General features: G+C 34.6%; 1 protein-coding gene across 3 annotated transcripts in view; it reads left to right on the top strand.

Moving 5' to 3' along the window:
* Positions 1-24,690, top strand: part of TRAPPC8 (trafficking protein particle complex subunit 8) — a 141,183-nt gene that overhangs the window by 14,676 nt on the left and 101,817 nt on the right. For 2 of the 3 annotated variants that reach the window (XM_043978484.1, XM_043978486.1), the window contains 7 exons: positions 4,364-4,558; positions 9,447-9,530; positions 14,415-14,504; positions 17,947-18,121; positions 18,909-19,062; positions 20,824-20,917; positions 21,547-21,803. In XM_043978484.1, coding sequence (XP_043834419.1) covers positions 4,364-4,558; positions 9,447-9,530; positions 14,415-14,504; positions 17,947-18,121; positions 18,909-19,062; positions 20,824-20,917; positions 21,547-21,803 — 1,049 coding nt within the window. The remainder of the gene's footprint in view (positions 1-4,363; positions 4,559-9,446; positions 9,531-14,414; positions 14,505-17,946; positions 18,122-18,908; positions 19,063-20,823; positions 20,918-21,546; positions 21,804-24,690) is intronic. The other variant, XM_043978485.1, reaches the window with a different exon arrangement.

Here is a 24,690-nt window from a genome sequence, read left to right as displayed (position 1 = left end):
GGAGCCTGTTTGGCTCAGAAGAGCTGTGTCCTCAGAACAACTTAGTACTTGAGGAGTAACACTGAGATTGACTCCTAAAACTTGAGGAATATGTTACTTGGGTCACATATAATCCATTTGCAGATTTTTCTTTGTTCAACTTTTTGTGTTTGTGGAATCATGTTGTTTTCTGATTTTAAAAAGCAAAAGCAAAACAACCTCAGGAAAGCTTTCCCTTGCTCACTTTCAGTCAAGTATCTACTTCTATTAGATCTTTACTCTTTCTCCCCACTTCACCCCACCCAGTGTAGGGCCATAAGAGACCTTGGAGTGACCTTAGACTTTCTCATTTTACAGATGATGAAACCAAGACTCAGAAATGTTAATTGCCCTGTCTAAGACCATTTAGCTGCTACATTCTGGGATTATGTGAGTCTTCTGCTTCACACTTCATGTCTACTTTTTAATTTTTAAATTTTAAAAAATTTTCATTTTTTTGGTGGGGCAGTGAGGGTTAAGTGACTTGCCCAGGGTCACACAGCTAGTAAGTGTCAAGGGTCTGAGGCTGGATTTGAACTCAAGTCCTCCTGAATCCAGGGCCGGTGCTTTATCCATTGTGCCATCTAGCTGCCCCCCTCTTGTCTACTTTTAAAAGCCTGTGGAAGGAATACTGGATTTGGAATGAAAGAACCTGATTCAGATTCTGCTCTTCCACTCTGTGGCCTGGTGCAAGTCACTTTGCCTTTCTGGGTGTCAGTTTATCATCATGATGCCCAGGAAGCAAGGCGAGGTGGAGAGACAATTAGACTTAGAGTAAGAGAATTGAAATTTGAATCTTGCCTCAGACTTTTAAGTCTGGGGAATCCTGACCAAGTCACTTAAAGTCTCTCAGCTTCAGCTTTCTGACTGCAGGGAAGGGAGGGAGACATGCCTTTCCATTGCACTGATCACCTCCTCCCCATGCTTCTTTATACCAGTTCTTTTCCTGCCTGCAGGGCAATGAGAGAATTATCACTGTCCTCCATCTATATAGTCTTGGCTGGGCCTGGCTTGGTTTGCCTAACTAGGAGGAGAGAAATGTCATTCTATTCTGCTCCTTCCACTGGTGTCTCAGCCTGGCTTGCCTGTAGGAAGTGAGAAATGCTATTCCATCAGCTCCTCTGTTAGTCCCTCCTTGAGCTGCCTAATGCCCTCAGAAGATGCCACACTGAGACCAAATCCCTAAGGGTGTTGATAACTTATCTGAACTCATTCCCACATGACTAATGGGATCCCACCTTCAGGAATCATACCATACTCATCCCAGTGATTTTAAACACCCTCCCCCCAATACATCCCCACCCCCACAGGGTTCTAGATTTTGTTTCGGAGTACTTAGGTTTGAATTCTGGCTCTACCATTTCCCAAGTATCTAACTTCTAGGGCTCAGTTTCCTCATCTGAAAATGATGTGATTGATTAGATGCCTGCTGGGGTCATCTTATTTGACATTATCTCCATTGGTGTATGCTATTCCAGCCAAAATTGTATTATTAGCTGTTTTCTGAATTTGATATTCCAATTCCTACCTCTGTTATTTGCACAAGCTGTCTGTTCTCTTTGCCACTGAGGTATACCCTCATCTTTGCATTTCATAATCCTTCACTTGCTTCAAAGGCTCATTTCAGGTGTAACTTTTGTGTGTGAAGCTTTTCCTGATCTCTAGCTTTCTAAGTCCACTTCCTTCAAAATACTTGTATTTATTTGCCTCTGTATGTAATATCCCTTATAGAACATAAGTTCCTTTAGGTTAAGATCTGTCTAATTTTTATCATTCTCTCCCATGACTATTCTAGTGTCTAGTTGATACATGTTATAAATAAATATTTCTTGACTTGATTCTTTGACTGAATGCATTTAGGAAGGATAATTAGACTTGGAAAATATCCTTACAGTGGCATTTTCTCTAAGGGTTGTCAAACCTTAGACTCTGAAAATAAATTACAGCTCATAGGTGAATAATGTATTCTATTTGCCACATCTTTCCTTTCTTTTCTTAAGCAGGTTACTACATTCCCATCATATAGAATTTTCTTTTTGTATAGTTTTCATATGCTAGTCTAAAATATCATTTGCAGTATTCAAAAATCCAATTTTGGGGGGGTGCGGCAATGAGGGTTAAGTGACTTGCCCAGGGTCACACAGCCAGTAAGTGTCAAGTGTCTGAGGCTGGATTTGAACTCAGGTCCTCCTCAAACCAGGGCTGGCACTCTATCCACTGCGCCACCTAGCTGCCCCCAAAAATCCAATTTCAACATTTTAATGGCAAATGTAAATATAACTTTTAGTCAAAGGGTCTTTATGAACTCATTCTTTCGGATAATGTTTAAGATACAATCTGAGTTTAGGATTCTGTGCTGTGTCTAATTGAAAATGACATTTACAATTTTAACAATTCTTTGCTTCAATTTTCCCATTTTTCTAAAGTCATTTAATTATCTAGTTATGTAGTAATATGATGGATAAGCCCATCACATGGGTTAAATATCCCTATGTGATATTCTAACAAGTATTTAAATGCTTTCTAGTTGTCAGGGCTTGTGTTAGATCCTGTGTGGAGGGAGAGTTCTTATGAATATATGAGACAGCCCCTATCCTGCATCACCTTATTTCTGCTGGTGGGTGGGAAGGGGAGAAAGAAAATGTATATATGTACATATACAAAATATATATATAAAGTAATTTTGAGGAAAGAGTGCCAACATCCTTGATGATGAGTAAAGGTAAGACTTAAGCCAAGCCTTAAAGGGGAACTGGGTGATTCCAAGAGATGTAGGTAAAAGGGGGCAGAGTGGTCCTGTGAGACAGCCTTTGCAAAGACATGAAGACAGAAGATGGAATGAATGCTCTGTACTGAGAAAAGCAAGTAGGCCAACTTGGCTAGAACATGGGATTGTGACATCCATTTGGAATGATAGGTTGCAGTTAAATTGTAAAGGGCTTTAAATACCAGAGAAACTTCTGTTTTTTTCCTAAAGGTAATAGGGAGCCGTTGAAGCTCTTACTTGATCTGGGAAATGATAAATTGAATGAAAATACCCCTTGGCCCTATATTCAGATGGATATTTTAGTATGGGTTTTATCCACTAATAGGCATTTGGATTAGTTTATGGTGTTAGTACAAAGCATATCTGTCACATTCCATTATCTTGACACATAGGGAAGATTTTTTTTTGACTATGCATATATGATACAGGGATTCCCATATTTCTTTTCAGTGGGAGGAGGGAGGTGAGAGGGGGAAAAATGCTTGATACTTTAAAATTATCATAAAGATGAGAAAAGGACACTTGTACAGTATGTTCTAAATGGCACCAGATTAACAAATGTCAGAAATGTGAAATAATACTTTTACAGCTCACAATTCTGGTATTATATAGCAAGAGCAAGTGATTCAGTTGAAACATTTAAGAGGATCTGAAAAATGTATATACAGGGAAATTTAGTGGATAGAAACAGGCAGCTTGTAAATTCTGCCACTAGCAATACAACCCTATGAAAGTCACATAAATTTGGGGTGCTGCAGAATAGGATTTATCTCCCAAGTGGATTAATGTTTTAGTGAAATGAGTTCTCATATCCAGTTCCCCAGCTAATCTATAGATCCTTTATTCTTTTTTTTTTTTCCTGGTGAGGCAGTTGGGGTTAAGTGACTTGCCCAGGATCATACAGCTAGTAAGTGTCAAGTGTCTGAGGCCTGATTTGAACTCAGGTTCTTCTGACTCCAAGGCCGGTGCTCTATCCATTTTGCCACCTACCTGCCCCAATCCTTTATTCTTGATTGTAAATTTAAAATACTTTCTAGCACACTCCTATAATACCATCTGCCAGAGAGGTCGAGACTTCAGGATCTCTTTTGCTAAGGATTTATGAGCTTCAGTGGGCTATCCCAGTTGGCTGTCTAGCCATACTATTCAGCATCAAAATGGTGAATTCTTGGATTAGAGTTGGTTGTGCCAGGTTGCCTAAGGAGGGGCACATTGGCTTTGCTCTGAAACAGTTTAGCTCAGGTGCTGATATGTAGAGGGATCTGGCTGTGAGTGGTTCCTGCACTTTCAGCCTGGGGCCAATAGGGAAGCCCAGTCTTTAAAAAACAAAACAACAAACAAAACCCACTCCTTCTTTCATGACACCAAGAGTCAAAATATTTGCGTTGCTCCCATTTTTACCTGGCTAACTTTTAGTCTAGCAAGTATTCAGAATTCTAAGAGGATCCTATTTGGAAGTTTTACATTTTAGGTTTGAGCATTTTATTTTGTGAAAAGTATTTTTTAACCTAATTTAAAATAACATCATTGGGCTTTGCACAGCACTTTTAAAGCAGTTTTTATTTTTTTCTTATATAGTTCACATGAGAGATCCTAATAATCAGCTTCACATAATTAAAAACTTGAAAATATCAGTAAGCAACATTGTCACCCAACCACCTCTTCCTGGAGCCATTCGGAAGCATTTGAGTGATGTAGTGTCCATCAGCCAGCCTGTAGAAGGATTAGTAGCTAATGTGATTACAGCTGGAGATTATGATCTCAACATCAGTGGTAAGTAACAAGATTTATTATGTTATTTTTAAAAAGTACAAAACAGTCTTAAATTAGTTAATTTAAAAATATTCAGTGGTTTAAAATTCACTCTTAATTAATGTCATTAAAGATAACAGTTGATATTTGGAAAAATATTATCTTTCAGTACTAACCTTTTATTAGTGTATATATTTTAGAACTGGCATATCCAGATTTTTAGATCCAATGGTTTTCTTATTAGGGGGAGTATTAAGTTAGCATCTGAACTGGGGGAGGGGTCAGAACTGGTTCTATTCAAAGCTTTGTCACTGACTTGCAAATGATCCTTGGCAACTGACTGCTGTTTGGAGCTTCATATTTATTCACTATAACATTAATTTCATTTTATTATCTGTAAAATGAGGGTGGCTGAATTAGAATACTAAGGCCCCTTTCAAACTCTAAAAGTCTGTGTTCAGTGTAATAACTAACAGTTGTATATGGTTTTAAGGTTTGCAAAGCACTTTACATAATCCCATTTACTTTCAACTGCCCTGTCAGGATTATTACCCTGCTGTTGTTATTTCCATTTTACAGTTGAGGAAATGGCATAAGAAAGTTTAAGTGATTTGCCTAGAGTCACATAGGATTTGAGGCAAGATTCAACTCAGGTCTAGCTCTCTATTCACTCATTAAACTTTCTGCCTCCTTCCTCTCTCATCCTTCTACATAGTTTCCACATATATGTGTGTGAATGGATGAATGCCAGGTTTTGTACTAAGCCTTGGGAGACACATATAGGGGAGCAATGATCAGGAAAGGGTATTTGGGTTTGGGTAACGCTTAGAAGTTTAGGAGAACCAGTAAGGAAGTCCAGAGGTTAAAGTAGTGTTTATTTGAATACAATTCTGGGATTGGGGTTGGGGACTACATGATTGCAGACTGCTGAGTGAAAGATGTTGTAGATCAAGGCTTCTTTAAACTTTTTCCACTCAAAGCCCCTTTTCAGCCTAGAAATTTTTTATGGGACCCTGAGTGTATACGTATGTAAAATAGGTATACATAACCTTTTACTGTTGCCAAATTTTTTGCGATCCCCAGGTTCAGTCAGGTGACCCAATATGGGGTTGAGACTCACAGTTCAAGAAGCTAGGCTCTAGAGTATGGTCTGGGTTGGAGAAGGGAACTCCAATATCAGAGAGAAAAATAACCTGGTTTAAGATGAAGTTGCATCATCCCAGTGAGTTAAAAGTTATGTGTGTGAAATAGTAATTTCATTTCATTTTCCAATTAAATAAATGTGTATTATTAAATAAGGAAGAAATGCTATAAAACATAAAAGCAAAGATCTTGTAGGAACTCATTTTTAAAATGTTTGAATGTGATTTGAGTGGTTAAAGAATTTAAAATGAAGTTGGTAAATGAAATTGTTAATATGAGTAAAATAAATAGGTATTTGTTAGTCTAAAAACATAAAAAGGCTTAACTAATTGTCCTTAATATTGGATGAATGTAAGAAGATAGAAAATACATCATGTGGTCTGATTAGTTATTTCAGCAAATTAATGGAAACACAATCTTTTTATGCCACTGTAATTTGTAGTGTAATCTTTGTAGCATGATTATGAGCCAAATTATTTCTGTGATCACGCAATTAAACCTATAAATATAAGGATTTCCTGTAAATGCATAAAATTGGATATCTTAAATATGGTGATGAAATATGAAAATTTGTCTCAGCATTGACCATTTTAAAAGTATTTGATGATATGTCAGTCAGTAAGGTGATATTGCTATAATTTATTTTTCCCTATATCTGCTTTGTAGGTGAAGAAAACAACTTGAAGGTAGAAAGTAGGATAAAATTGAACTTAAATTTTAATTTGATTCTTTAATATTTTATTTTCTCTAGAGTAGTATTTTTTAAAAAATAGACTTTAAATAATGATTAACTGATAGAATGTGTTTAGGAACAAATCATGTTATTTGCATCAGTCTAATTTTTAAAAACATAATTTAAAAGGTCAAAAGGTATTATTACATCTTTTGTTATCAAAATATCTCATGTTAGAGATGAGAAAATTGAGGTTTGGAGGGACTTAAATAGTACAGAGTGTCACAAAAGGTCAGTGAAGTTTTAAGCTACTAAAAATTTAAGACTCTCCTAAGACGGACACACAGTATTTGTACCTTAGATTTGTTTTTTTTGTTTTGTTTTGTTTTTTCAAAGTGCTTTTATGTTGTGACATGCCAGTATTAATATACATAGTTGCATGTCCACAGCTTTTAGTATCGTTAAATTATAAAATGGATTAAAGCCGTTCCAAATTTTAGACTCTCTTAAAATTTGCATTTCCATAATATTTACTATACATATATATATATATATTTTGTAGGGCAATGGGGGTTAAGTGACTTGCCCAGGGTCACACAGCTAGGAAGTGTCAAGTGTCTGAGGCTGGATTTGAACTCAGGTCCTCCTGAACCCAGGGCCGGTGCTCTATCCAGTGCGCCACCTAGCTGCCCCCACAAATATAATATTAAAGGGTTTTTTTTCCTTGTGACTGGAGTATGTTATCTAAAAGCCCTTAAGTGCTAATAAATTAGTATATGAGTTGCATTGCATATTTTATACCCTATTTTTTATGTCTGTCAGTTAACAAGCATTTATTAAGTGTGTATTGTGTACTAGCCTGTTTAAAGTTTATTTTAATTACAACCAACTTGTTTAAATTAATGATTTTTAATTTAAGTTGTTGCCGGTATATCTTACATTTTCACTTAGATGATGGGTTTTTGTACATTTGATTTTTGCTTTTTGCAATTAAAAGTTCACTTCATAAAAGTTAAATGTAATTGATTATAGTTGTTGCTTTTACCTTTCTGTGAGAGAAATATACTTTTCATTTTTCCTAAAGGTTTATGGTGAAGGGGTGGAATTGGGATTTTGTAGCTACCATAACCATGGTGAGTTTAGGGAAATTGACTGGGGGATAGGCAATTTCAGGCCACACTCTGCTTCCCACTGGAAATGTCCACTTTGGAGAGAGATTCTGACCATTTCCACATCCGTGCTGCAAACCATTATGAGATATAGGAAGGGTCACTTGATGTTGGCTAATGACTATTTTGGTGACTGGGTAAAATCTTTAAGATCTTATTAGCTGTACCCAATTGAGTATCAGAGAGTTCTGGACTAAAATACTGGATTTTAGTTCTTTCAGTCAACCTCAGCATTAATGATGGCATTTCATTGTAGCTTTAAAGAGTTGTTATTTTTAGACTGATAAAGTAAAATTTCTTTAGAGTTGAACACTTTTTAAAAGAAAATTTTTCATTTTAAGGAGACTTCTTGTCTGTATTAAACTCATGTATATGTATATTCCAGTTTGCTGTCAGCTAGATGAGCACTAAAGCAGTATTTTAAAAGTGGCTAATTTCAATAGAGATGGATTACAGTGAAATCTTTAGATCTATGGTCTAATTTCTAGAAAGTTGGAAGTTCAGATGAGGGAGACAGCAGTTCTGGAAATTAGCAAAGTTGAATAATGGATAGGGTCATAGAAAGGCTTTAGCTATCATGGAGATACAGGAACATGTTGATATTTTATCCATGTACTCTGCCGAAGTATCAGGTTGGGATTACCTTTGTTGGCTATAGTTTTTATGTCTAGTCATATTTCTCAGCCATGGGCTATAGGTATGTTTAACCTACAGGCCTGGGCCTAATGAGTCCTAACTTTAATATTTCTGCACTGCTTGATCCTAAGTGTCTGCTAAGTGAGGTTTGGGGAGTGATAAAATGCCTATTGGCTGATTTTGTTAGTAGAGAAATATTTTTTGGGGAAAATAGTGGATTGTTTCAGTTTTGCCATTATGGAGAGAGCAAGAATAATCTTTGAAAGAAGGAACATTTTGTCAAAGTTTGAGGAAATATATCTTTGAATGTGGAGAATATCAGGGATTTAAAAATTTTGGTAGATCAGATAAGATACTTTAATGCTTTTTCTGATCTGAAAGGCACTTAAATGTTTAGTAACAGGTATAAGCAGATATCTGACCTTGATGTTAGGTTTTGTTTGTGCATGCCTAAAGAATAAAAGTTGTTTAGGTTTTTTTCAGTTGTTTTTTTTTTTTAATTTCAGAAGACCTAAAACTTTTTGTTCAATTAAAAAAACAGAAAAATAGTAGTAGTTTTTAAAAAATAAAGGTTTAAAACAAACAAACAAAAAACACCCTTCAAGCTACTGGTGAAATACAATTACAGCCAATTTCATAATAAAGAACTTTTTATAACAAAACCATTTGATAACCTATGGAAGCAGTGTGTTGCTGAGCTAGTTATGATTAATTCTGTGATCTAATTATAGCAAATAATCTGGCATAATGGTTTTTTACTCTTGTCCCTGACTTTAACAGTCCTTTTTGCTAATGAAATAATTTGATTTGGTGCTGTTCATATACAGGAAGGGAAAGGAGTTAAGCTATAGCTGAGTGCTTTATCTTGAAAACTTACCCAAACTCCCAGTCATTTCAGCAAAACAAATAAAAATCTAAGAGCCAAAAAAAGAAAGAGATATGGTCTATATGTGTAATATTATGCCTTTCACTAGTATTACAGCACTTTTCACTGTTAATCTGATTTATTTCATTTTTTGTTTTCTGCAAACTGGGAATCTTTATCTTTGTAGGGGAATTATCAGAAAGTAGCCTGTGGAGTTTGTTATGAATTATATCTGGATTAAACTATTTAATAAAAATGCTGTGAATTAACAAGACAAATTTCTGTTCTCTTCCAATGATGTTATTATACACATATTTACCCTTCAGCCCCTCTGTCCCACCCACCCCATTCATTAAAAGGAAATAATTGGTATCTGTTCATGTAAATTGGCTTAGTTTAACAATGCCATATTTTCTCTATCAGATCGATCAATTAAAGCTAGTGTTCCTTGGTACAGTAATTGGAAAGACACACTGATGGAACTGAAAGAATCCACGTTATATTCAGGTATTTCTTGTGGTGGATGTGAGTTTTCCATATTGCCCTTAGTCTTCTCCTTGTTGGTGTACTCCATCAACCTTTCCTTATTCTTCTAATTCTATTTAGCCATCTTCCTTACTTGATACACCTTTACAATTTCCCCCAAAATATGTAGTTTTGGTGATGGCTGTCTGCTTCTTTCCTTTAACTTTATTCTTTGGTTTTTAATTAGAACATTAATTTTACAAATTATAGACATAGCCCTTTAATAGAATAATTTGAGCTTCACTTTATTCTGAAAAGTGAGGGGACAGAATGACCATGCTTTTGTTTCTAAATATGTAATTTATTTTAAAAACATTTTTAATGTTTTTCCCTGTTATTGATTACACTGCTATACATGTCACAATATAATATTTAGATTAAAGACTTAAAACTTTTAGTTTTTCTGATGTTTTAGTATTTAGTATTTCTAGTATTTTAGGGGAATGTTTAATGTGGTTTATTAAATTACAGTCATTTTCTTAAATGTAGGTTTTTTTCAAGGACAAGAGACCATGAGTAACACTCCATTTTTGAAAGCTTTCTGTAAAATGTTGACTATAGGACTCAGGATTAATTTCTTTGAAATTCTTAGATAATTTTAGTCCATTGCTTTGTGTTAACAAGAAGTTATAAAGTAATTTGTAGTTTGGTTTAGAATATGAAAGTAACTTTTAGCAACAAATGAAGTTAAATTTTTTGTACTCTTTGCAGTTTTATTACTTCATTATATTGTATACTAGGCAATGTGTACATAATGTTAAACATATACATATTTAATAGATAACTTACTGGTTGATTTAGAACAGTTTTTCTTTAACTTTTTGTGTCATGGACTCCTTAAACAGTCAGATGAAGTCTATGGACCCCTTCTCAGAATGTTTTAAAATGCATAAGATAAAATACATAGAATTACAAAAGAAACAAATAATATATATCACCTACGTTTCACAGTATATCCCTCTACAACCCTCCTTTAGGCAGCCTTTATAAGGAAGAATTTTTAAAATCTAGCAAAACTAACACATTGAAAATGCCTGACATCTGTAGTGTTATACACCCAAAGATGCTCACCTCTGCATAAAAAAAAACAAAAAAAAAAAACAAAAAAGAAGGGAGATGCCTTTTCTCTCTTTGGGAGAGGGCTTCTCCCTTTCTCTGTCTTTCTCTGTCAACTGTTATTCATAATTGTTTTTTGCATCACCTATATTTTTGCAATATATCCCTACCCCTTCGGAAAAAAAAGTTCAGCAAAAGTAACCAACACATGGGTAAAGACAATCTCTGCAGTATTCCATGCCCATAATTATTTTCCTCTTCCCACTTACCCAAAGAAAGGAGAAAGTTGATTTCTTATATCTCTTCTTTGGGCACAAACTTGATCATTACAATTTTATATCATTCAGTTTCAAATATTCTGTTATTGTTCTGGTATAGTTATTATGTATATTGTTTTACAACTGTAGTTTGTTAATACCTAGTGGAGTTTTTTAGGTGTTATGAGTAATAACAGTAGTTTACAGTTAGTCGTATAATACTTTAGGGTTTGATAGTTTACAAAGCATTTTGTGTATAGTATCACATTTGATTTCTTAACAGTATTTCCTTACTAGTATATATACAGCTGTACCCTGATGCAGTATTAACTGTGATTCCAACATAAGATGAATTATAACATCTTAGATTTGGCAGGGAATTGTAGAGATGATTAAATCCCACCTCTCACTTCCCCCCTTCCCCCTTTTTTTGTGGGGCAATGAGGGTAAAGTGACCTGCCCAGGGTCACACAGCTAGTAAGTGTCAAGTATCTGAGTCTGGATTTGAACTCAGGTCCTCCTGAGTCCAGGGCCAGTGCTTTATCCACTGTGCCACCTAGCTGCCCCCTCCCCCCCTTTTTTTAAATAGATGAGGCCAAAAAGGTTAAGGGATTTGTTCAAAGGTTCCTTATCTTTGAATCCTGAGAAAAAAGCAAGATACCTAAGCCTGGTTGACTTTGCATCTTTGCATGTCTTACTGATGAACAAGTATTCTAAAGTTTTAGTACAAAAGTGAGAAAGATAGGTTGGAGACAGTTTGTAGAAGTCCTTTAAAGTAGGTAAAACTCATAGATCTTTGAATCATTGGATTATTTTGTAATAGAGGTAAAAATAGTGCTTGGTAGTAACTTAAGTATTGTATTAGGGGCTTTGTTTAGAGATTTCCCGAAAAATAGAATCTCACTGGAGATTTTGAAGCTATAGCTAAATCACAAGGTAGAAGGATTCACAAATCTTAGCCATTATGCTGAGAACTTTTTTCCTAATATTATTAGACATAAACTGTTTGATTCCCATTTAGTCTAATTCTTGCTCTTAAAGGTTTTTCTTGTCACACTCAGGACTAGTGATATTGGGGAGAAAGTGCCACATTAACTGCTGCTTAATTTTGGTAGGATTTATAATTGAAGGGAAGTAGTTTGCTTTCTGGTACAAATCCCTGCCATCTCTAATAAAGAAAGTTTAATTGCTTTATACATTTTACTTTATTATATTATTAGTGGGGATATAAAAGAATGTAGGTTTTAAATTTATGTTAGAATTTTAAAGCAAATATTGGTATTTGGAATATTCTATATTACTCATGACTATTGTGTTCAAAATTCCAAAATTTAATTGTATACATCTATTGTATCATGTATTAGAAGCCTTTGGTGCTCAAAATATTTTTGGACTCAAAAATTTTTAGACTGAAAGTTAAGAAAATACTTAATTTTTCATTTGTACTTTTTTGGCAATCAAATTTATGGTCAATTTTTGTGCTTAAATTATATAATCAATAAAGTAAGATATATTCTTTATATTATTCGCCTTTAACAAATACTTCTTGTAAATTTTTAGGTCAGCTGCAGTGGGACATACCTATCTAAATGAGGTTCAACAGTCTATATAGACTAAGTAAAGAATTTGAATTCTCTTCAAATTTTTCTTTTAGATCTACCATTGCCCCATGGATCCTTGCCTGAGTTTCCAGTTCTTTCCCACCATAAGTATTTAGAATCCTGTGAACTGAATTTAGGGACATATATCTTATTTGTTCACATAAAGTTGACTATTTCTTTCCCCTTACTTTCTTTGGTTACTATATGCCTAGAAATAAAAAGAAGAAATAAACTGAATGCTTTATATCATTTTGGGCTATGCTGGGGTGGGGGGGTAACGAATATAATTAAAAGTAAAAGTAAATTGGGGCATCTAGGTGGCACAGTGAATAGAGCACTGGCTCTGGATTCAGGAGGACCTGAGTTCAAATTCGACCTCAGACACTTAACACTTACTAGCTGTGTGACCCTGGGCAAGTCACTTAACCCTTATTGCCTCACCAAAAATAAAAATAAATAAAAGTAAATTAACCCATAGCTTGCTTCTTTGGATGTCCTTTGTGGTCAACCAGATTTTTTAAATTGCCCTTTTTTTACTTCATTGCTAGTGATGCTAACTTTAAATGTGTGCATATTATGATTGTAAACCATACTTTCTTAGGCTCATGTTGTATGTATATGTTGGTTGAAGAGATAATTACTGTGTCATAGTAGTTACCAGTCTGTCATCTACTTTGCTTTCTTTTATTGTCTTTTAAAAAATAAATTGCAAAATGTCTAAGATGCTTTCTTTTTTTTTTGCTTTGTGGTAATATGCTATTGCTCAAATGTGTATAATTTTTTATAGTTTACCAAATATTTTCTCATCTGTTACTTCATATAAGCATTACAACAACTTTGTAAAGTAGTAGTGCAAATATCATTCTCGTTTTATAGATGAAGCTGAAGATCAGAGAGGAAAGCGACTTGTTCAATGTTACATACTTTTTGTAAATGGTGGAGTTTAGGTCTTCTCACTTCAAGGCCATTGTTTACTATTTATTATTTTTATTAGCAATTTTCCTAACAGAATAATGGGTTTTATATACACAAAAGGCAAATTAGGGGAACTTTAGCTTAATTTTAGCAGAGCTGGTTAAATTACTCCTTTTTTAAAATATATTTTTTTATTGATATCTTATGTCTCTTGGATTTCCCCCTGTATTCTACCCACCCCTCTGCAAGAGAGCCTCTTTTTCTTGTTGAGATAGATTATTTTACAGCCTTTTGGAGCCCCTTTCAGTATTTTACATAGTATTTTTTAAGTTGTAAGGGAATAATCAGCATGTTGTCATTGAGAAAAGTTTGTTTGATCAATATATTGTCATATAAGACCAGATTCAGTCCTACTGAATGTTTTATGTTGCTTGAACAGGAAACCATGGCTTTTTTTGTGGTTATTAGAACAAATTCAAATGAAAAAATAGTATAGTTGGTATGCAGTAGGCTAATTTGGTGAGTTAATTTGATATTTTATGAATAGATGTATATGACCACAAGAGGAAATATATCTCCCACTAATATGATCTAGTTTAGTATACTCATTTTGAGATACATAAATTTTTAAATTCTATTCAATAGAGGGTATTTACTGAAATGCTATGAGATTATTGTTAATAAAATAATCTCATCTATAATTTAGAACCATGGCATGGTACTCCGTTTTAATTGTATAGTACCTTTTTATCTTATAGCTAAAATTTATAGTGTTCTTTTATGTGAATTCACCACAGGCAGCTTAAAGAAATATGGATTTGTATGGGATTCAGACAACTTAATTCCAGTTTTAATTCTTAAAGCATGCTTTTTTCTTTTAAATAATTTTGTATGTATGGGAGGGAACAACTATTGCCAATTTCTTTTCTAAAGTTTTAATTTGCGTGTTTTAATTACACCTTCTACATTTATTAATTTTAATTGTAAATGTTTCCTTCTGAAGAATTTTACCTTTATAAATATCTTCTCAATTTCAGCTACTACTCCATGGTTCGAAGCTTACCGAGAAAGTTTTCTTCAGTCCATGCCAGCATCAGATCATGAATTTCTAAACCACTACTTGGCATGTATCCTTTAAACTTGATGATAGGTGTTATTAGTTTTGAAAGCATTTTTATGCAGGAAAATTATTGAAATTGTATGGAAATGATATATTAAATGGAATGGCAGAAATTTATCTTCTTTGATGATTGTATCAAGTGCTAATCTATCATTGTCATACTTTGTCTAGGTAGCTATTTAGCAAAAAGAAAACAAAAAAAACCATCTGAGGGGCAGCTAGGTGGCACAGTGGATAAATCACTGGCCCTGTAGTCAGGAGGACATGAGTTCAAATCTAGCCTCAGACACTTGACATTTACTAGCTGTGTGACCCTGGACAAGTCACTAAACTCATTGCCCCACCAAAAAACAAACACCCCCCCCCCCCATATATTAAATGCTTACTATGGGGGCACCTGGGTGGTACAGTAGATAAAGCACCGGCCTTGGATTCAGGAAGACCTGAATTCAAATCTGGCCTCAGACACTTGACACTTACTAGCTCTGTGACCCTGGGCAAGTCACTTAACCCTCATTTCCCTGCCCCCCCAAAACCCCAAAACCAATTTTAAATGCTTACTGTATGCTAGACACTGTGCTAAGTACTGGGGATGCAAAGAGGCAAAACGCAAAACCAGTCTGTTTTGGAGGAGCTCATGGTCTAATCAGGGAGACAGTATGCAGACAACTATGTACAAACAAGGTATAGACAGGATAAATTGGAGATAATCTTAAGGGGGGGGGATGTATTACTAGCATTGAGGGTGTGGGAGGGTGTGAAAGAAAAGTCAAAACAGTCCTATTCCTCAAGGAGCTCTCATTCTAATGGACGAAACAACCTGTAAATAATGTGGCACGTCTACCATATATACACAGTATATGGAGAGTAATCTCAGAGAGGAAGGCATTATTAGCTAGGAAGACCAAGAAAGGCCTCTTGCAGAAGGGGGAATTTGAGACTTAAAAGAAGCCAGAGATACTTAGGTGAGTAAAAAAAGTATACTAGGCATGGGGATCGCTAGTGCAAAAGCACAGAGATAGGAGAGGGAGTGTCTTGTGCAAGCAGTAGCAAATAGACTATCATAATTGTGTGGTAGAATGTGGGGAGGAAAGTAAAGAAGGAAAGACTAGAAGAGGAAAAAAGGGGCCAAGTCATGAAGAGCTTTAAATGCCAAATAGGAGTTTATACTTCATCCTAGAGGGATCCACTGGAGTTTATTGAATAGGGGAATGGCATGGTCAGATTTTTGCTTTAGGAAAATCACTTTGACAGCTGAGTAAAAGATGGATTGGAATGAAGAAGGACTTGAGGCAAGGATTCAAATTAAAAGGCTCTGCAGTAGTCCAGGTGAGATGTATTGAGCATCTTACCTAAGGTGGTGGCTTTATGAGAAAATGGGACTTATCTGAAAGATGGCTATAAGAGAAGAAAGAAAAGACAAGATTTGGCAATCGATTTAGTCATGTGAGTGAGATGAGAGTGAGGAAGCTGGTTAGTAGACTAGGTAACTAGAAAAATGATGTTACCTTTGTAATAGAGAAGTTATGAGGGAAGGATTTGGGGGAGGGGGAAAGATAAGTTCATTTTTTTATATTTTGATTTTAAGATACTGATGAGATATTCAAAAGGCATTTAGTGATATAAGGCTCTAATTAAGGAGCAGGAGTAGGCCTCAATATACAGATCTGGGAATCATCTATATAGAAATGATCATTGAACAAACCCACACGAGGTGATGAGATTGCCAAAGGACAGATGTTATAGAGGAGAAAAAAACAAGAAGTGAGCCCAGGAAGGTCTTAGGGAACACTCATCACTGGGCACAACTTGGATAAAGACCTAGCAAAGAAGACTGAAAAAGCAGTGTCATGAAAACCTAGAGAGGAGATGATGATCAATAGTGACATAAGCCTCAGAAAGGTCAAGAAAGGTATGGAGAAAAGACCATTAGATATGGTAACTATGGAGAGAGCAGTTTTATTTGAATGATAAAGTTAGAAGTCAGATTACAGAGAGCAGAAAAAAGCAAGAAAAAAAGAGGAAGCACCTAATGTAGATGACTTTCCCAAGGAGTTTAGCTGAGAAGCAGGACAGAGATATGGTATAACAGCTAATCGGGATAATTGGATCATGTGATGATCTTTGAAAGAGGGAGGAAACATGAGCATATTTGTAAGGCAGCAAGGAAGGAGCCAATTCAGTCCCTCCAGTGGAGAGATTGAAGGTAAGAAAGAGGATGAGAATGATAGGGGCAATTTGCTGGAAGAGACAGGAGGGAATGGGATGAAGGATGAATTTAGAGGGATTGCCTTTGGCAAGGTAAAAAGTTATCTCTTCATGTGAGACAGGTGTAAAAGGAAATAATTATGAAAGATGTCAGAATGACATGAGATGAGGTAGAGGGAGAGGAAGGAATAGATGGCCCTCATTTTTCAACCTCAGCTTAGTGAGAATGCAATAGAAGCCTTAAGGAGAGACACAAAGGTTGGAGATTGCTGTGGAGAGTGAGAATTGGTTAGGGAGGACTTTGAGAATCAAAAAGTTAAGTAAAAAGTTCATTCACCTTCCCTTCAGGTTTAAGATACGGTTTTCAAAAAGAGGAAACCTAAACTCATAGAAATTGCCTTCTTGTTTTCTTATGATCCTAATACTTTAAAAAGTAGGGATCTAAGAGAAATTATCCATAGACTTAACTTCATGTTCTACAGGAAGCAGTTTTACCCAAACATGAGTATGCTTATTCTAAATTGAACAACAGAATATATATGCTTTTATGTATATTTATTTGTCTCCATAGACATGCATATCTCTAGATAGTAGTGTGTGTATATGTATATATATGTATATGTGTGTGTGTGTGTGTGTGTGTGTGTGTATATATGTAGATATAGATATATATTAGTATATGGAAAGTTAAAGCCAGATTAAATTATGTTAAATGTTTTAAATTGTTTATACACAACACCATGGCTTTTTTTGGTAATATTCTATGTCTTTCTGTCTGTCTCCATCTTTTGAAGTTTGTGTGGCTTTTGAATTTTCTTACTTAAGTAATAGAATCAGGACCCTAGCTTGAAAGTAATGGCTGCTACTTAAAAAAATCCTTAAACATTTAAACAAATTCACTTGTAATACACTTTGCGTATAAAGAAGTTAGATTTTTATTAGCTTTCAGGCAGTTAAAGGAATAAATAGTTCTAATTGATGTCTTTAATAAACTCATCTTTAAAATAACATGAATTTTTACAGTAAAATTCTCTTAGACATGTTTAGACATGTCATTAAAGCTTTTGAAAATCTTAGACTGTTGAAATTGCTTAGAGTATTTGCAAATATTTTTAGTATTTATAACTAATGTTTATAAAATTGAATCTCTTTCAGTTTCTTTGAAAAAATACTTTATTTCCATAAAATACTTATGTGTCATTGTGGATTGTGATAGTTACCTTAATAATGTGCTTTGCAAGGTATGTTGGTAGCATCTTCTAGTGAACCTGAACCTGTGGAACAGTTTTTGAAATTGTCCCAAGAGCAGCATCGAATTCAGCACAGCAGTGACTATTCCTACCCCAAATGGTTTATACCAAATACACTCAAGTATTACGTCTTGTTGCATGATGTAAGTGCAGGAGATGAACAAAGGTAGGCTTCTTGTTATGCTAGTTAAACTGTTGTTGATCTGAATTTTGAATTTCTGTTTGATCTAAGAAAGTACAATTCTTTGGTATCTTGAGTCTGTTTATAATTACAGCCATTTTACTCTTATACTCTGCTGTTTCTCTAAATTGCTGACTTTGGCCAACTAACATCATCCAGATAAGCCCCTTCTATATACATGTAGGTTTTTACTGTTAATGATCCTTGTTTAATATCTACTAGATTGTATTGATAGTTTATTTTTGAAGGCAACTTTTTATTTAGTAACTAGTCAGTTACAGTAAGAGTTTTATATCGTTTTACCTAATAGAAAGGAATGTTTATTTGATAAATTTGAAGTAGTCCAGAATACCAGCCATTAAGGACTCTGCAACTGGAAAGGAAACCTGTTAACCTAAACAGTTCACCTTCAGTTTCTTCTTTCATGTTTCTTATTTTTCTTCTCCTTCCAAATTTTTTGGAAGAAATGGTAGTATTAAACAAACATAACCCTTTTGCAAATGCCAGTATGATGTATTTTTAATTATACTGTATGGTAGTCTACTAGGATAGCTTTTCCAGCCCTCAGGAGATGTTCAAATTCAGACAGATCTTTAGTCAGGCTGATTTGAGTTTTAATTATACATTGCTATTAGATAAATTGCAATATTTAATTTTTGGCTTGTCAGAAAGTTTAATTTTTCTGGATTTGTTTTAAATATATGAATAATCTTAACATCGCCTAAAGATTGCCATATATTTTTTCTTTTTTTCTTTTTTCTTTTAATTTCAGAGCTGATTCTATTTATGAGGAAATGAAGCAGAGATATGGAACTCAGGGTTGCTATTTGCTTAAAATTAATTCTCGAACATCTAATCGATCATCAGATGAACAGATACCAGATCCTTGGAGTCAGTATCTTCAGAAAAATAGTATTCAAAACCAGGTATATGTAAAAACAAGCAAATAAAGCACAAACACAAAATCTCCAAAGCTACTTATGATGGTTTTAGAATAACTTTTTTTTTCTAATCTGTAGCACCTTGGCCTAGCTATAAAAGATAATGGTACTACAGTGGTAATTTTCTGGAATGTGACTAATTAAACTGAGTCATGAGCAAACTAGCACTAGTTTGAGTTTATTTTACCCACCAATGACAAATCCTTCCTTACATGGCTATGTTCTTTCCAGATAAGAAAAGCAAGAGTTAGCTGATGATTTCTCAGTGAACTGAAAAATTACTTGCATATTGTGTTAAGTTTATTATGCGTGTAGAAGATAGAATTTAGGTTTTATAAATTGTGTTGTGAATGACTGTAGCAGATTCTTGATTAGCCACTTACTCTTTCTGGTAGTATTCTCTTTTTCTGACAAGCTTATCACCATGCTACCTTCTTTAGCTTATATTATTTGGATAAATGAAAATTTTTTCCTGACTTATAACTTCTTTATTCCTTCTAAGCTTTTGTTCATTTTTTTTCCTACTTCCTTCGTTGTTTTCAAGTAGTAAAGGAGCCATTTTGCTAGGGGAAAGCACTGAGGTGGGAGATCAGTGGGAGATTTTGCAAATTCTTCTCTGATTTGCAAGACTCATTCCATTTTAGAATATATCAATTAATTTATTTCTTTTGGTATATTAACTGTTTTGGTATGTTGACTGTACTTCCCTATTAGGAAAAGCTTTTTTTAAGGAAGTGAAATATATTTTGATGTGCTGTATAGCATAATCTGATTAACCTTTTGCGTAGTGTGTTGCTTATTGAAGATACTGAATATGACATGAAAATCTCAGTTGTAAAGAATTTGCTTTTTATTTCCTCTGGGTTTGTAATATGATTGATAGTAACCAATCGATATATTTCCTTTTATGTACAAATTTATGCATTCATAGTGATTTTTCACTTACCTAGAAATCATCCCAGAACTGACATTTCAGTTAACTCAAGAGACTGTTCCAGATCTTTTGATTTTGCTAACTGTTCTTGTATGGTGCTAAGGCAAAGACAGTGGAATAAAAAATTAATCAGTTGGATGTGAGAAAATCTAAAACTTAAGGAAAAAAACAACCCAAGTAAATATTTACCTTCAGGGCTACATTTATTTATATAGAAAGAATGCCAGGAACTTGAAAGAAGCTGGGGCGGGAAGGAGGGCAGAAGGTGAGCTGTTCAGATTGAGAACCATCGGCAGATAGTACTAAGCATTAGCTAATGTACTACAATCCCATTGGATGCTGATGTACAACTTGTGTGAAATATCTTAATATACTTGATCCTTGGCATAGATTCTTACTCTTAGTTGACCATATACATTTCGTTATTCCACAACACTCTTCACCATGTTTTCCCCTCCATACCTAATTAGCTATTTGACCGTTTGTTCTTTTTCTCAAACATCCTACTCTTTCATAGATGTATGCATGAACATCTCTAAACATAAAGAAACATATGCAGAAACGTGCATACTTATAGACAAAGAATAAGTATACAGATGAAATAAATGCCCTTTGAAACAATTAGGATAGCTGAATGGCAAGGTAAATAGGTAAGTAGATGAAGTTGTTGGTTAGGGAGTAAATATTGTTTTGTTAGAAAGTACACTTGTTAGGAAGAATCAGCAAAGCAACCATACTACATTACTTGGTTTGGTGATTTTTGTATTACTATCTAAATACAGTTTCTAATCCATTTTTTCTCTTCTTAATAGGAATCTTATGAAGATGGTCCTTACACTATAGCTTCAAATAAGAATGCTGATAGTAGCATGCTTTCATTGGATGGATTAGATAATAAAGTCAAAGGTCTTTATTTGTTTTTTGTTGTTGTTGTTTTTGTTTTTACCAATTTTTCACTATGAAAAAGTATATTAAGTTTCTAAAATAGACCAACTTTTATACCCAAAGATGATTTCATTTTGACATGTTAACTTTTATTCTAGAGACTTGAGTTAAATAATTATCTTTGTTTTATGTAAAATTTTTCTTTTTAATAGTAGTCATAATTGAATTTACTTTTAATTCTTCTTAGAGAAGTAAAGGCATTAAGAGTAATTTTAAATACTGTTTGACATTTTTAATAATTTAAGAATTTCACTGTTATTTAATATGTTTTGGTAAGAACTTAATTGTAACATAGCTTCTTTTACACTTAATTTTCAGTCTTTTAAAAATATTATAGTCTTTCCCTAAATAGATTTTAGGTTTTTCTAGATTTAATTAAGGAATTTTTGAGTCATATTGCATAAAGTAAAAGTTAATTTTTAGTTTTGCTCAAAAATTTGGGATTTGGGAGGCATAAATGTTGGTATCTCTATATTTTACATGTTAAGGTTAATTGCAAGTATAAATTTAAGAATTATAGTTTTCTGTCTAATCAGTACTATAATTTTCTGTTATATAATGTTAAAATAAAACCTCTGCTTTTTAAATAGATGGTTTACCAAATAACTTCAAAGCTCACCCACTTCAATTGGACCAAGCCAGTGACTCTGCCAGCCACTTTGATGGAACTGATCACATAAAATCTGCTTTGTCAATACATGAAACAAAAAAAATGAACACAGGAATACTTCATGGTGCATGTTTAACCCTCACTGATCATGATCGAATTAGACAGTTCATACAAGAATTCACATTTCGAGGCCTTTTGCCACATATAGAGAAAACAATTCGGCAACTAAATGATCAGGTAAAATTTCAGTAAATTATAAATATTGAAAAAAGAATGTTCTGATTTGCTGTCTGCTAAAGAGACAGTATGGTATAATAGAATGAAGACCTCGGTTCTAATTCTGACTCTGGCACTTATCAGCCATGTGAACATAGTCAAGTCACTTAAACTTTTAAAATTTCACTTTCTTCATCAGTTAAATAAAGATCCATACCAGTCTTTTCACTGGATACTTCACAGGGTTTTGGTGAAATAAGTACTTTGTAAGCTATTCAAACACTGCAGAAAACTGCTACTGTTAGGTTGTACTATTAGGCAGGTTAATGTTCTTCTAAAGTTATTTCTACCTAAGTCTTTGTTAATAGTATATTAATATACATGAAATAAGTCCACAGATATACGTGAATAAATGTGCATGACATTTATATAAAATGTCATGCAATTGTCTGAAATTGGTGATACCTTATACATTTTTTTTTTAAGTGAGGCAGTTGGGGTTAAGTGACTTGCCCAGGATCACACAGCTAGTAAGTGTTAAGTGTCTGAACTCAGATACTCCTGACTCCAGGGCCGGTGCTCTATCCACTGCGCCACCTAGCTGCCCCTTACCTTATACATTTTCAAAGTTTTATATTGTTAGCAGAGGAGTCTTTCCACATACATATAATTCTTGCTTTATGTAAATTAATGTTATGCACATTTGACCTTATATAAAGAATTCTGAAAGAAATCTGCACACCTATGTTAACTTTACAGTACTGAGAATACTTTATCATTAACTTTACCTTTTATTTCATAATTTTGTTTATTATCATGGTACAGTATTTAATATGTCTACATTTTAATATATTTTATGACTTGTGTAAAAGTATTATTTTGTGTTGCTGTTATCAGCTTCATTCTTGAAGAGGACTATGACATTAGGGAGATGACGTCATGACATACAGTGAATTGGATCTAAGTGAGGCAGGGCTGTGCAAAGTCACCATGTGTATACCTCTGTGTGTGTGTGTGTGTGTGTGTGTGTGTGTGTGTGTGTGTGTGTGTGTGTGTGTGTGTGTAGGGGCTAAGTGAAGCGGGTGAGTTGGGGCAAATTCACATTACATAAAAATTGTTTTATGTAGAAGTCTGTGGGATCCACTTACATAAAGCAAGAACTATTTGTAGTTATAAACCCAAAGAGTGTCTATGCATATGGAAGAGATAAGATGCTCAGAAATACATGGCTCTATATGTATAATTGGACATACTTCCACCAAACAAACTGAGTTGTTTAAATTCCCCAGGTTTCTGTTTTGAAAATTTAGAAGAGTGTCCTGAAGATGTTTTCAAGCTATACAAGTTTGGCCTTCCTTGTTAGTGGGGACTGCTCTTTTTGGGGTTGTTATTGTACTATTTGGGGAATAGTAAATAATATTTTAAAATAATCTTTTGTTGGAATGGTATTGAACATTTTGCTATTATTGTGGTAGGCTTTTTGAATTTTAGAATTCTGTTCATGATAACAGCAAGTATACAAATAATTATGTTTAATTTTTGGGAGGGCAGGGCAATGAGGGTTAAGTGAGTTGCCTAGGGTCACACAGCTAGTGTCAGGTGTTTGAGGTTGGATTTGAACTCGGGTCCTCCTGAATCCAGGGCCGGTGCTCTATCCACTGAGCCACCTAGCTGCCCCCCCCCCCCAATAATTATGTTTAAAAGGATATTGGCTTATGAACATAACTGTATACTTACTATTATAAGTAGAGTTCTTAAATTTGCCATTGTAAACTTGTTATAGTAAAAGTCTGATCAAAAATCAAATACTATTTGCTCTATTAGAACTTAAATTTTTTTTTTTCAAAATAAGTTTTGAAAAACTAATTAACAGATTCTGGGAGAAGGAAACTCCTCATCAGACTTGAGGTATTTAATGGACTGTGAGCTCAATATGAGTTATCAGTCTGACATGATAGCCCCCCAAAAAAGATACTAGTATTCTAGATTCCCTTGAAAGGTATTGAATCCAGAACGAAGGTGGTGGTAATTCTGTTCTACTTTGCCCTGGTCAGACCATATTAGGGCATTTTGCTTGGTTTTGGTCACTACATTTTTTTTTTTTTTTTTTTTTTGCAGGCAATGGGGGTTAAGTGACTTGCCCAGGGTCACACAGCTAGTAAGTGTCAAGTGTCTGAGGCCGGATTTGAACTCAGGTACTCCTGAATTCAGGGCCGGTGCTTTAACCACTGCGCCATCTAGCTGCCCCCGGTCACTACATTTTAAGAAAGCCATTGACCTACTTTATTGCATAGGTGGGGCTGGGTATTCTACATGGTGAGGAGACTAGAAGCCATACCAGATGAAGATGGGGTGTGAGTGGGGAGAAGGAAAGCAGTATACAATAGTTATCTTCAAGTTGCTAGTTGGTATAAAGAGGATTAGTTCTATTCATCTTTTGACTATGAGGGCAGACATAAAAGAAACCAATGGAAAGTGATAAAGATTTAGGTTTTGTGTTAAAGATCCAGATTTAGTCTTGATGTTGGGAAGTTTAAGTGGGAATGGTAACCTATGGAAGTAGTCTGTCTCTCCCATGATAGAAGCCTGTAAACAAAACCTGAATGACCACTTATCAGGGATGTTATAGACATGGTATGTCTGATTAGACTTTGGCCTCTGAGGGGTCTCTTTTAGGCTTCAAATTCTGTTAACTGTGTGAAGGTTTTCTACTGTTCGTTAAATTCGTACCTGTAATTTTTTTAGCTTGGAGAACTTTTGCTGTAAAGACTCCATCCACAGGTGCAGATCACCATCTTGTCTATAATATGAAAAGTTATGTGACCTGCTCATAGTCACATAGCTAATGTGTGTCAAAGGCAAAACTTGAATCCGTGTCTTTCTGACTTCACAAGTGGCCACTATGGAC

This window comes from Dromiciops gliroides, chromosome 1 (genome assembly GCF_019393635.1).
Source record: "Dromiciops gliroides isolate mDroGli1 chromosome 1, mDroGli1.pri, whole genome shotgun sequence".
Lineage (NCBI taxonomy): Eukaryota > Metazoa > Chordata > Mammalia > Microbiotheria > Microbiotheriidae > Dromiciops > Dromiciops gliroides.
This window is presented reverse-complemented; position numbering and strand designations above follow the sequence as displayed.